Source organism: Clarias gariepinus, chromosome 2, assembly GCF_024256425.1.
Source record: "Clarias gariepinus isolate MV-2021 ecotype Netherlands chromosome 2, CGAR_prim_01v2, whole genome shotgun sequence".
Taxonomy (NCBI): Eukaryota; Metazoa; Chordata; class Actinopteri; order Siluriformes; family Clariidae; genus Clarias; species Clarias gariepinus.
In genome coordinates, this window is record NC_071101.1 from 13,438,447 (window position 1) to 13,451,866 (window position 13,420).

A 13,420-nucleotide genomic window follows, 5' to 3' on the forward strand; every position below is an offset into this window, starting at 1 on the left:
TCTCACATAGATTTCGGCGTAACATCCCTTGGCCTTATTGGGAAAGCACGGATTTCTCAGGAAAGTGGATTTTTAAATAGCACATTATTTGGATGTTTTTCACTGCTGATGGAAACGACTTGCTGTTCTGAGGATTCATTTATTTCTTCAGTCAGTCTCATGAACGTGTGGCGTATATTTTATGACCAGCCAGTTGTTTGGGAGACAACAATAGTCAATATTATTAACAACGATAATAATAATTAATTGCACAATTTTCATGCATATTTTTAACAAACAAAAATATTGTAATGTCTGTGTTTGGGAATGATCAGTGGAAAATAATCAGACTATTGTAGAAATTGTTGCATGTATATTCTATTGTGACTTCAGGAATAGTTTTGATGGTTTTGAAACACCCTTTTAATTAATAGGTTTGAGGAAAAATCTGTTTCTAGGAAAAATGTGCAGCGCCTCTATCTATATATACATAAGTGAGTTTAACGGATGTGACACTTATACATTATTAATGCGTCTGAAATCACACAGCCCTTGGATTAACAACTGCTTTACTTTCCCATGCTGAGTAATTCAGTTCCAAAGAACTGGCTGTCTATATTAAAAACGGAAGTGTCATTACCTGTCTCTGGATGCGCCATGTCTGGTGTGTCCTTGGGCATGTATCCATCTCAGACAGCATTAGAGCTCTGGCTTTACACGAGCGGCCAATTAGGCCGGGTTTAAACTTGGCACAGGAGGTAGCGGAGACGTGCACAAAGAAGCGAGCTACATATAAATCAGGAGCTGTGTACAGACACACCCAGCAGCACCCAATACGTCCTTACACACTGTGTGTTTGAGATATATCACAGATAATACAGTATAGAGTAACATCCAGTTGGGTTCTGTTAGTTTTTTTTTTTTTTGAATGATTTATAAACCTTGATACTTCCTAAAAACGGACCAATCAATAGTTTGGACACTATTTGGATTTATACAATACTGGATTACATTAGGTTATTAACCAACAACAACAAGAGTCAGTTATTGTTTTAAGACATGAAGGTCAGCTGTTCTGGAATCATTCTTGCAAGAACAGTTTTGTGTCAAGTGCATTTGCTAAACCCATCGAGCACCATGATGGAACTGTCTCTCATGAAGACCTTCCCAGGAAAAGCAAGACCAAAAATTCATTTAGAGTTACCAGCCTCAAAAATCACAGATTAACAAACAGCACCTCAGATTAGAGCCATCATGAAGGCTTCACAGAGCATAAGTTGCAGGTACATCTCAATATCAACTATTCAAATGAGATTATTGCATATTTTGGACGCCTTCAGTATTGTTTTACAGTGTAGAAAGCAAATGAAAATTAGGAAAGGCCATGGAGTAAGAAGGTGTGTCCAAACTTTTTCCAGGACATTATATGTGTTCTAAAAGCTTTCGGCATTAAACAAACTGCACATCTTGACTCTAACTGTTTGGTCCAGTATTTCAAAAAGACATGTTTATGTAGTTAGTAACACTACAAGACACACTGCTGTCCATGAAAATGGACACAAGGACATCACAAACAGTTGATTCAGCACTTTGGCCTAAAGTTTCTAAGTTCACAATAATAGTACATCAATGTGACTCAGAGAAGAACATAATCACAATTATTATTATTATTATTATTATTATTATTATTAATATTATTATTATTTTATGTACATGTAATTGCATAACATTACAATATAGTCCTGTGCAATTATTTAAATACTTTTTTTATTATCCTGTTACTGATAAATAAATGTTTTAATGAGATCATGTGAGCCATTATTTGTTTATGGCCTAGATAAAAACCTTTGAATACATAAAACTACATCTAATAGTTACATATTACAGTTTAAATTGCAATATGCAACAAAAATAATTGCAATGTAATTTTTTTAATCAGTTGTGCAACACTTATTATTATTATTATTGTTGTTGTTGTTGTTGTTGTGAAACAGAATAAGAACGTCTCCAGGGTCACTGAATCCTGAACAGCCGCTACACACGACGCAAGGCTGTTTGTTTAGTCTTTGGTAGGATTGATTTTCCACACCTGCTAACATCTGTCACCTAAAGTCAAAGCTCAGATAGAGACCTCCTGCCCCCTCTATCTCTAAAACACACATTCGCACTTAAATACACACCTGGTGTCTCACACACTCGCTCATTGTCCTAGCTTTGTAAGGACCTTGCTCTGACAATATGATAGCTAAATATTGCTATGCCTACAACTTAAGCTAACACTAACCTTAACCTTAAGCTTAGGAACCAGAAATAGAAACCATGTATTTGTTTTGTTTGATTTTATTTTTTTTAATAACAGTTATGAAGTAAGCAAACAAAATGATTTTTGTGAGGACAGGGTGATTGTGAGGACATGTAATATTATACTACTGTAGCTTTGTGGGGACTTTTGTCCAGGTTGGTTTTTAAGAAGTGGTAAAAAAAAAACACACATGCACACAATCTGTTTACAATAAGTGGACTCTGTTAAATGTTTGCATTCGCACAATAAAGCAATAGGACTGTCCTTGTATAACATTTACAGTGTTTCCATTTATATCCTAATTAACCACCAGCTTCAACACACGAATGACTCAATATTAAAGCCGAGATTAACTTCAAACAAACTTTCCAAGCTCTTTAACCTCGTGTAAAGCTAGTTTTATATTTACCCAAGCAGTGTATATATATATATATATATATATATATATATATATATATATATATATATATATATATACTGTACATACACTGTATATTACAGAACAAGTATTGCATGTAAACCACATAAACTCAGGCCTTTTGACACAGGGACACCTGGCACATCTGTCCAGCAAGGTCCAAACTTAATCACTTAATTAACGCTAAAACACAGAACAGTAAATTGTCAAAGTTGTGAACGCCAATCAATGAATTGCAAAGCAACAAGAAGAACCTCACCTTCTTTTCAATGAATGGGTATGGTATAAAAAAAGAACACTGCACACGAAGTTTAAACATTATTACACACTGATAATTAATCCAAAGCTTCAATACTCTAAAAAATCTAGTCTTTGACTAGTCTTTCTAGTGTTGTTTGAACTTCAGAAAAATGTCGGAAGGGTCCAGTTCGGTCATCATTTAGTCACAGACTGCTAGAGATATCAAAGTTTCATTTATGTGACACTAAACACCCTGGGTCACATGGCCCTGTAGGAAGCAGTGCCTTTTTGAAAGTGGTAGGACACAAACTAGGATAATAAATCTATAAATACAAGTAAATAATAGGCTGGTTAAGGGATACTATTTGAAAATCAGCTAATTCTATGCACATTTAAAAAAATTATTTGCATGCAATTTCTAGTTAGGACCTCAAAAAAATGCTAACTTTTAATATTTTATTTTAATTAGGGCTAATACATTGCTTTGTCCTAAAACAAAGAATTAATACATTTTCCACTATTGAAACTATTTTAAGACAGCAACTACTGCATCAATATATCTATTTATAAATCTATCTATAAACCTATCTATCTATCTATAAATCTATCTATCTATAAATCTATATGTCAATCTATATGATTCTACACTACACTACATTCTACACTATATACCCAAAATATGTGGACATATTCTTTTCCAAACTGTTTCCACAAAGCTGGAAGTACATAATTGTATAGAATGTCTCTGTAATTCCCATCACCGGAACTAAAAGGCCTGTGCACGAAGCGAGCTTCAGCTAACTGTATGTTAGTGCCACATAACATTGCTGAGCTTAGACTTGACCGATCAAAGTAACCACAGATCATAACACTCCCTCCAGAGGCTTGTACAGTGGCCACTTTGCATCACTTCATGCACTTCCCCTTTCACCCTGATGCACCGATTGCTCTGGAATAGGATCAATCTGGACTCATCAGACCATATGACCTTTGCTCCAAAGTCCAATCCAATCCAATTTATGCTGCCTAGGAAATTACACCCTTTTTCCTGATTAGTCTCACTAAAACATGGTTTTCTTAAGGCCACCCAGCTGTTTAGTCCCTATCTGATAAATTCTTGAGACACTGTAAGTGTGTGTGTGTGTGTGTGGGTGTGTGTGTGTGTGTGTATGGAAATGCTCTGACTATCGCTATTAAACACAGCTGAGACTACTGTTGATTTTTTTTTTTTTTTACCATGCAACTTCACCAAGCATTTACGTCATCTCAATTTATAATTTTCTTTTCTTGCACCACATTTCTTCCAGGAAGTTGACGCTTCAGCACTATCCTTTCAGGTTTTGATAAGGTTTTGTACATTTCTTAACCCAGTTGCAGTAATTTTATCAATCAATGTTTTCTTTGTTTGATGCAGGACAAAAATCTAAACCCTCTGACCTGTTTTTTTGGCCAGCCTGATCTATCTATCTATCTATCTATCTCTCTATCTATCTATCTATCTATCCATTTATCTATCTATCTAGGAAATCATAAATATAATGTAATATATACAGCCCCAGTGTATTTTGGTTAGGGTAGAGAAAAAGAAAAATTTAGCTATGAAACTAAAAGTAATAATAGTCATAACTCTAGCCACTTTATCTTTTTCTGTGTATTTGTTTCTCTTTCCTTTATGCTTGTTACTTGTACCATCATCATCATCATCATCATCTTATAAATTCAGCTACAAACTGATGATTTAATAGATGAGTGACTCCTACTATACTATCCAGCTACAGTATATTTAAACTTTTATAATTATAATAATAATAATAATATTTATTTATTGTTGTTGTTGTTACGTAGCATTACTCCCCCCCCCCCCCCCCCCCCCCAAAAAAAAAAAGAAAAAAAGAAAGAAAGAATTTTCTTATGATTAATGGTCCATGTTCCGACCTAAACAAAGTGAGAGGGAGATGATCAGGGTTGGTTCGTGTCACGTGACCAGCTAGTGGAGCGGAGCGGGCAAAATGTGCGCGCATCTAATGTGCAATTATTTAAAGCACCTCGTAAATAAAACACTGTCTCTCGGCGCGCGCGTTACAGCGTGTCTCGGCTGCAGTGGGGTGCGACGCGCGAAAACATCACACCGAGGGATAGATGCGCACACACACACACACACACACATCCCAGGTAAGCAGGACTGTGCACTGTGCCAAACCAACTCGAGCGGCAAACTGTTTCTTACAAGGCTCTTTATGCATTTTCCATCTTAAGTAATTTTATTTTGCATTCCTGTCTGAAGGCATACTCAGAACAAAGCAGAACTGCACCTTTCCTTATCACTTGGGGTGGTATCTTTATCTTTGTGCATATGCTGTACCTTAAAATTTTACCTTATGATGTGCACTATATGCATGTTTCTATGATACATATTAAAGGTTGTAAATGTATATGCTGGAGTATCCAACCTAGAGTATCTGACCCCAGTAATAATCACTTTTATTCTCAGAGTGCATAGTAGAAAATACCCAAGGTGTCCATAAAAAATCCACAATCCACTGCAAAAGGTCAGCAACTTATTAACCTGGCTTAGCCTGGACCTAAAACACAGTTTGGGTGTGTTGTGTGCTTGTTTTTATCTTGGTGTGAATAAAATGGATAAGAAAATCTGACATGTTTGACCTTGTGGGGATATTTGGCTGTTCCTCATGTGGAAAAAAAAACTTGACTAAAAATATAGATTTTTTTGTATAAAAATACAGAGAGAGAGAGAGCGAGAGAGAGAGTTGAGGTTTTCCATTAGGTTGCTGAGGTTAAATGGGGTTAGACTTGTTAGGGTTCGGTGTAGGAGGCAATGATGATTATGTAAATATGGGTGTGAGAGAGACAGAGAAAGATGTTCACTTGCGCTAGACTGTCAGTGACAAGAGGTCTCCTATCATATCTGTAATACCTGTAATATGTCAGGGGAATCATATTTTTAGACGTGGATCATCTCTGAGTAAATAGCAGCTGTCTGCATCCTGCTCGGGATTAAATCAGACAAATAACCAAGCCTAAGCAATGAGGCAGTAACAGACTTCAACATTATCTAGAATACAACACTAGACCAAGATAAATAAAACTACAGGGACTAGCAACTGGAGCAATAAATTATGTCTAAAAGAAGAGGCTAAGAAAATCCAGCTACTTTTATTTAGAGGATCACAGCACAATTAAGGTTCATAACTAGCTGGACCTTGGAGACGAATAGTGTCTCTGTGAAGATACTTTGATAAGCTATTATTTCTTACAGCATAGAGACTGTATAGACATTCTGACTATTTAAATGAATTATTTTATAAAATGTTATTTTAATTGAAGTTTTCTTTGCGCATCTAATAAGTCAACGACTACTTCTAAAGTTTACTTATTTAGACTTCTAATATAGCTTCAAAAAAACACACACAGACACACAAGTATACCTCCTATATTGAATTTATATACTGTACGTGTATACTGTATGTAGGCTAATTTTGAGTCAGTCTATAACTATAACTTGACACTATACGGGTTTATTGCTTATTGTTTGTGCATTTGGATTGTGGCAAGCAATACAAAGTTAACCATGCAGCTCAGGATCTGAAAATGTCATGCACTGGAAATCCAGCTGTTCAAGATCTTCAACAAATTAATGTCCTCATATGCAGAACTCTAAGTAACAGATCAGGCGTGTGATTACTGCCCTGCGGTTTGGTCTGTGCACACTGCACCAACCTCATGCACTTCTGTTACAGTTCTAACAAAAGCAATAATAGTAATTGCCTATTACTAATAGTGGTAGGAAGAAGAGATAGAAGACATTTGAATAGGATGCATGTGCATGCGTGCCAAAAATCCAAGTAAGATATTATTATATCTAAGGAAGATATTATATGGGTTTAACTTTTTTTTTCTTTCTTTCTTTTTTATTCATGCACTATCTGTGCTAAACTGCAATAGGCAATAGGCACGCTCGCGCGCTGAATCACCGGCACGCGGAGACGGAGAGCCGCACGAGCGGTTTGCGCGCGCGCCGGGTGCTTACCTTTGATGTAGATCAGACTCAGGAGGATTCCCAGTCGGAGCATTGTTTTGTTTTGTTTTTTACCTTCACAGATGGAGACACGCTATATACCTTGACAGGTTGGAAATTTCTTTTTATTATTTTCTTTGATTTAAACGCTTTCCTTCACCCGATGCATACAGCAAGTCCATGCAATTCTACACACACAAAATGATCTCAAACTTCCCAATCGTCATCCGGTTTAAACAGCATCACAGCCTGGTCAGAGTGTTAATGCTAATAATGTCTCTGGAGCGGTTCTTATACTTGCAACAACAACAAAAAAAAAGATGAGAGGGGGAAAAAGTTTCAAACCCGTGAAACGCGTGCACGGAGATTATTATTATTATTATTATTATTGAGATAATGGTCCACAAATAAAGAGCGCGCGGCGCCACCAGATGCGCGGAGTAAACGGCGCTCCGTTAATAAGTCTCGCTTAAGTCCAAGCAGCAGCGTCTCCGGTCCCGCTCGCGCCCGCACTCCGCTAATAACCGAGCGCTCAAACTCCAGACGGGGAATATTTGACGCGCGGCGGCTGCCTCCTGATTGGCTCGACCACGCGCCTGGCCACGCCCCACGGGCGTGATTCCAAGCGGAGCACAGAGGAGGACCACCAGACCACACCAGACCAAGCACTGGACAATCAGGAGACGATGGAGGAGTTTTGGCCGTGCATTAGAGTTAATGTTAATTAAATTGTCTTTAGAGTAACAATATATTATTATTTTTTTAATATATTTAATGATTTAATGCCTCACACCTCCATAGTCAAGGTTTCCCACCTCTGGGTCTGTGTGCATCCAGTTTGCATGTTCTCCTTGTGCTTGGTGGGTTTCCTCCCACAGTCCAAAGACATGCAGATTATGTGTTCCCAACTTGCCCATAGTGTGTGAATGTTGATTCGAGGACCTATACCTTCATGTACCACATTGTTATTTACTGTAAATAGGCCACTTATGCACTGATGCTAACTGCGTTCATAACTGCGTTATGTGTGTACCTGAAGACTGCAAGAAAGTTGAAGCTTCAGTTACTGTAAGCATAAAAATGGGAGAATATAACAATAGTAATCACCCTGGTCCTCCACAGTCCCTAGTTGGACCACAGAGGTTCCTAGATGGATGGATGGATGGATCAAAATCAGAAGGAGCATTATTGCAAAGCTGCCACGTTTGCACATTCAAAGAATTTGTTCTGCTGACAGAAACGTCCAGAGTCGACAACAACACACACACTACACACACACTACAATATATATATATATATATATATATATATATATATATATATATACATATATATACTGTATATATATATATATATATATATATATATATAAAACAGAAACAAGGGAATAAATACAATTGCCACCAATGGCCTCCACGGTCCCTAATTGGACTATAGAGGTTTTCTAGATTGATGGATGAATAAACATCCTAAGTATCTCAGATTTTAAGAATTGAAGGATTGTATCTTGCCCCATGTCTGTGTGGGTAGTTTGCATGTTGTCCCTGTGCTTGGTGCTCCGGTTTTCTTCAACAGTCCAAAGACATGCAGATTAGGCTAATCGATGTTCCCATATTGCCCCTAGTGTGGAAATGTTGACCATGTGATCTTCTTCAAATGTCTTATCCACTGCACAAGGTTTGTACATTGATACTGTTTGTTACTATATAGCCTATACTATTTCCTTATTACCTACAGTACTGTACCTTCTGTGAATCATTCTATATTCATAAATCACCTTTATTTACCACATTGTTATTTACTGTAAATGGGTCACATATGCACTTCTGGTAAGATCTTAACTGTGTTCAGTTGGCTTTGTACATGTACTTTGAACAATGACAATAAAATTGAATCTAATCTAATCTAATCTAATCTAATCTAATCTAATCTAATGAGTGTGTGTGTATATGCCTGAAGACTGCAAGAAAGTCCTCAATTACTATATAAGTCTTTCCTGTTGGTGCAACCAAGAAAAATCTTGTTCAACCAAGAAAAATCTTAATGATGAAGAATATTCCACATCATGTAAACAATATGTTAGGAATAATGTTTTCAATTCTTTGCAGAACCAAGGGAAAAAAATAGTCGTAAGTGGTGCAAAACCATTGTTTGGCATTTACTCTAAAGATCAGTTTGTGGTACTTGATTGAAGTAATCATTTTTACAGTGTGTGTGTGCATCTGGACCTTTAAAGGTTCCTTCAGAAGATAGATACGATGGTTCTGCATGCTGTATCTATGTCCTTTATATTACCCCAGATAACTTATCCTCTAAATTAAAAAACATTAATGATGGGTGTGCACAAAATCAAAGCAATCAAACCTGCAAGTCTGGGGAACTCCGTGACCGGGGAACCCCTGCAACAGAAGCACTTTGATATATGATTTCTTAAAGCAAAACACCAGGAACAATTTCCACAACAAACAAATAAACAAAACCACAAATCTGTTAAACGTCTTTCTTAAATAATTTTCAGCACAGGCAAAAATGGTTCATGATCAAAAAGTACTTTAGAAAACCAGTAATGGCTCTCTGATGGTTTTGCTTTGAAATCATTTTCTAACTGACATGCTCTTATGTCTGCAAATTGATACAAAGCTGATGAAATCCCATCACATCATTTTTACTTGTTGATGTGATCAGATTCTTCTGCTTATTAACTGATGAGTCAAATCCGGTGTGTTAGAGCAGGAATTTCTGATATAACTCATCAGTTAATGAGCTGTCTGTGCGTGCGTGCGTGCTTGTGTCTGTGTGTGTGTGTGTGTGAGAGAGAGAGAGAGAGAGAGATGGGAAATCATACTGTGCTACAACACAGCTGGAGTCCTTTTCAATTTATTAAGTTCTTCTACTGTCCAACGTGCAACTCTCTAATTAACTTGAAGAAAAATTAGCTGCAGAAGCAGAACACATCCGCTTCGTCTCGGGTTCTTTGTACTCGCTGCTGATTTTCCGAGCGTACTGTGTTCACTGTGAGAAATGTTTAGTGCAAAGAGGCTGACTGATGGACTACATTTACCGTAAAATGAAGTGTGGAGCGATGGACACCTTCTCCATTATGCACCAACAGTCAGAAGTTAGGAGCTTGAATTAGAAAACAGACAGAACCAACACAACTACTGATGAGCAGAGGAAAGAAGATAAACGTACACTGAAGAGTACATTACACAACGCATGTCACTGTCTAGGTAAGAAAACTAATATCAAGTAACAATAAACACATTCTAATACTAAACACAGTCTAATAATGAACACAATCTAAATCTGAACACAGTCTAATAATAAACACTCCAACACTGAACACAGTCTAACACTGAACACAATCTAATACTGAACACAGTCTAATACTGAACACAATCTAATACTGAACACAGTCAAATAATGAACACAATCTAATACTGAACACAATCTAATACTGAACACAGTCTAATACTGAACACAATCTAATACTGAACACAGTCTAATAATAAACACTCCAACACTGAACACAGTCTAACACTGAACACAATCTAATACTGAACACAGTCTAATACTGAACACAATCTAATACTGAACACAGTCAAATAATGAACACAATCTAATACTGAACACAATCTAATACTGAACACAGTCTAATACTGAACACAATCTAATACTGAACACAGTCTAATACTGAACACAATCTAATACTGAACACAGTCTAATACTGAACACAATCTAATACTGAACACAGACTAATATTGAACACAATCTAATACTGAACACAGTCCAATACTGAACACAATCTAGTTCTGAACACAGTCTAATACTGAACAGTCCAACACTGAACACAATCTCATTCTAAACACAGTCTAATACTGAACACAATCTAATACTGAACACAGTCTAATACTGAACACAATCTAATACTGAACACAGACTAATATTGAACACAGTCTAATACTGAACACAGTCCAATACTGAACACAATCTAGTTCTGAACACAGTCTAATACTGAACAGTCCAACACTGAACACAATCTCATTCTAAACACAGTCTAATACTGAACACAATCTAATACTGAACACAGACTAATATTGAACACAATCTAATACTGAACACAGTCTAATACTGAACACAATCTAATACTGAACACAGTCTAATACTGAACAGTCCAACACTGAACACAATCTAATACTGAACACAGTCTAATACTGAACAGTCCAACACTGAACACAGTCTAATACTGAACACAATCTACAGTAATACTGAACACAGTCTAATACTGTACAGTCCAACACTGAACACAAACTAATACTGAACACAGTCTAATACTGAACACAATCTAATACTGAACACAGACTAATATTGAACACAATCTAATACTGAACACAGACTAATATTAAACACAATCTAATAATAAACAGTCTAATATAGAACACAATATAACACTGAGCACGGTCCAACACTGAACACAGTCTAATGCTCAACACAAATTAATACTGAAAACAGTCCAACACTGAAAACAGTCTAATACTGAACACAGTCTAATACTGAACAGTTTAATACTCAACACAATCTAATACTGAACAGTCTAATACTGAACACAGTCTAATACTGAACAGTCCAACACTGAACACAGTCTAATACTGAACACAATCTACAGTAATACTGAACACAGTCTAATACTGTACAGTCCAACACTGAACACAAACCAATACTGAACACAATCTAATACTGAACACAGTCTAATACTAAACACAATCTAATACTGAACACAGACTAATATTAAACACAATCTAATACTGAACACAGACTAATATTAAACACAATCTAATACTGAACACAGACTAATATTAAACACAATCTAATAATGAACAGTCTAATATAGAACACAATATAACACTGAGCACGGTCCAACACTGAACACAGACTAATGCTCAACACAAATTAATACTGAAAACAGTCCAACACTGAAAACAGTCTAATACTGAACACAGTCTAATACTGAACAGTTTAATACTCAACAGAATCTAATACTGAACAGTCTAATACTGAACAGTCTAATACTGAACAGTTTAATACTCAACACAATCTAATACTGAACAGTCTAATATAGAACACAATATAACACTGAGCACGGTCCAACACTGAACACAGTCTAATGCTCAACACAAATTAATACTGAAAACAGTCCAACAATGAAAACAGTCTAATACTGAACACAGTCTAATACTGAACAGTTTAATACTCAACACAATCTAATACTGAACAGTCTAATACTGAACAGTCTAATACTGAACAGTTTAATACTCAACACAATCTAATACTGAACAGTCTAATATAGAACACAATATAACACTGAGCACGGTCCAACACTGAACACAGTCTAATGCTCAACACAAACTAATACTGAACAGTCTAATACTGAACAGTTTAATAGTCAACACAATCTAATACTGAACAGTCTAATTGATTACTGAACACAGACCGGCGCTGACCAGTGTTGGGAACTGAACACAGTCTAACAATGAACAAAGTCGAACGCTGAACAAAATCCACTACTTAACACAATCCAACACTGAATATTACACAGCACTGAACACAATTCAACACTGAGCATTCTTGCATACAACACTGTTTAGCACTGTGTACAGTCTTTTCTGAATACAGTTTTGCACTGAAGTCTTCGGCACTGAGGGCTGTCTAGTTACTGAACACAGACCAGCATTAAAGACTATCTGACATTGTTGCGTATATATGACTAGCTTAACAGTGAGCATTAAAACCTCTCAAATATGATTTGGCTAGAAATTCAGACAAATGAAAATTAGTAAATTTAATAGGAATGCCAATTCTAATTATGATTTCAATTCATTTAATATTTATATTAAGTTATATACTTACATTAGGTTCACTATTAGCACCCACCTGCCAGAATATTAAATGTAACTCTTGTTATTAATTCTAATTTTATAAATTTATTTTATTTTTTAAAGAAATAATATAATGCTCTTCTTCCTTTGTGTGTGTGTGTGTGTGTGTGTGTTTTCAGGGACAATTTTATGACTCATCAGAGACAAACAAATGTCATGAACGACAGGAAGCTTAGGGTGACTCCAAGTACTAAAGGGGTCTCAAGGAAACATAAATAATCTAGGAAAATAAAAATAATCTGAGGCAGGTGTCTGATGCATTAACCCCTCAACATTAGACATAAGAGCAAAATGAAAGTGTATATTATCGATGGACATTAATATATATTTTTGTCACACGTAGAACCTTTTGGTGCAAAAAAGACAGACTTGATAGTGTACATACAGTATGTTGTCTCCATCTGTTTATAAATGAATGATATTGCAGCCTGTTTTTGTTTCTTGTTCGGGTTTTTCTAAGTCTTTAATCTGGTCCATCGGACAGTTTTGACTTAGAGCAGCAATAAGGA

At 36.2% G+C, this 13,420-nt stretch overlaps 1 protein-coding gene across 1 annotated transcript in view; it reads right to left on the reverse strand.

The window, feature by feature from the left end:
- Nucleotides 1–7,463, reverse strand: part of gfra3 (GDNF family receptor alpha 3) — a 55,773-nt gene extending 48,310 nt beyond the window's left edge. Inside the window, exon 1 of the mRNA XM_053486249.1 lies at nt 6,988–7,463. Coding sequence (XP_053342224.1) covers nt 6,988–7,030 — 43 coding nt within the window. The 5' untranslated portion in view covers nt 7,031–7,463. The remainder of the gene's footprint in view (nt 1–6,987) is intronic.
- Nucleotides 7,464–13,420: the final 5,957 nt, after the last annotated feature.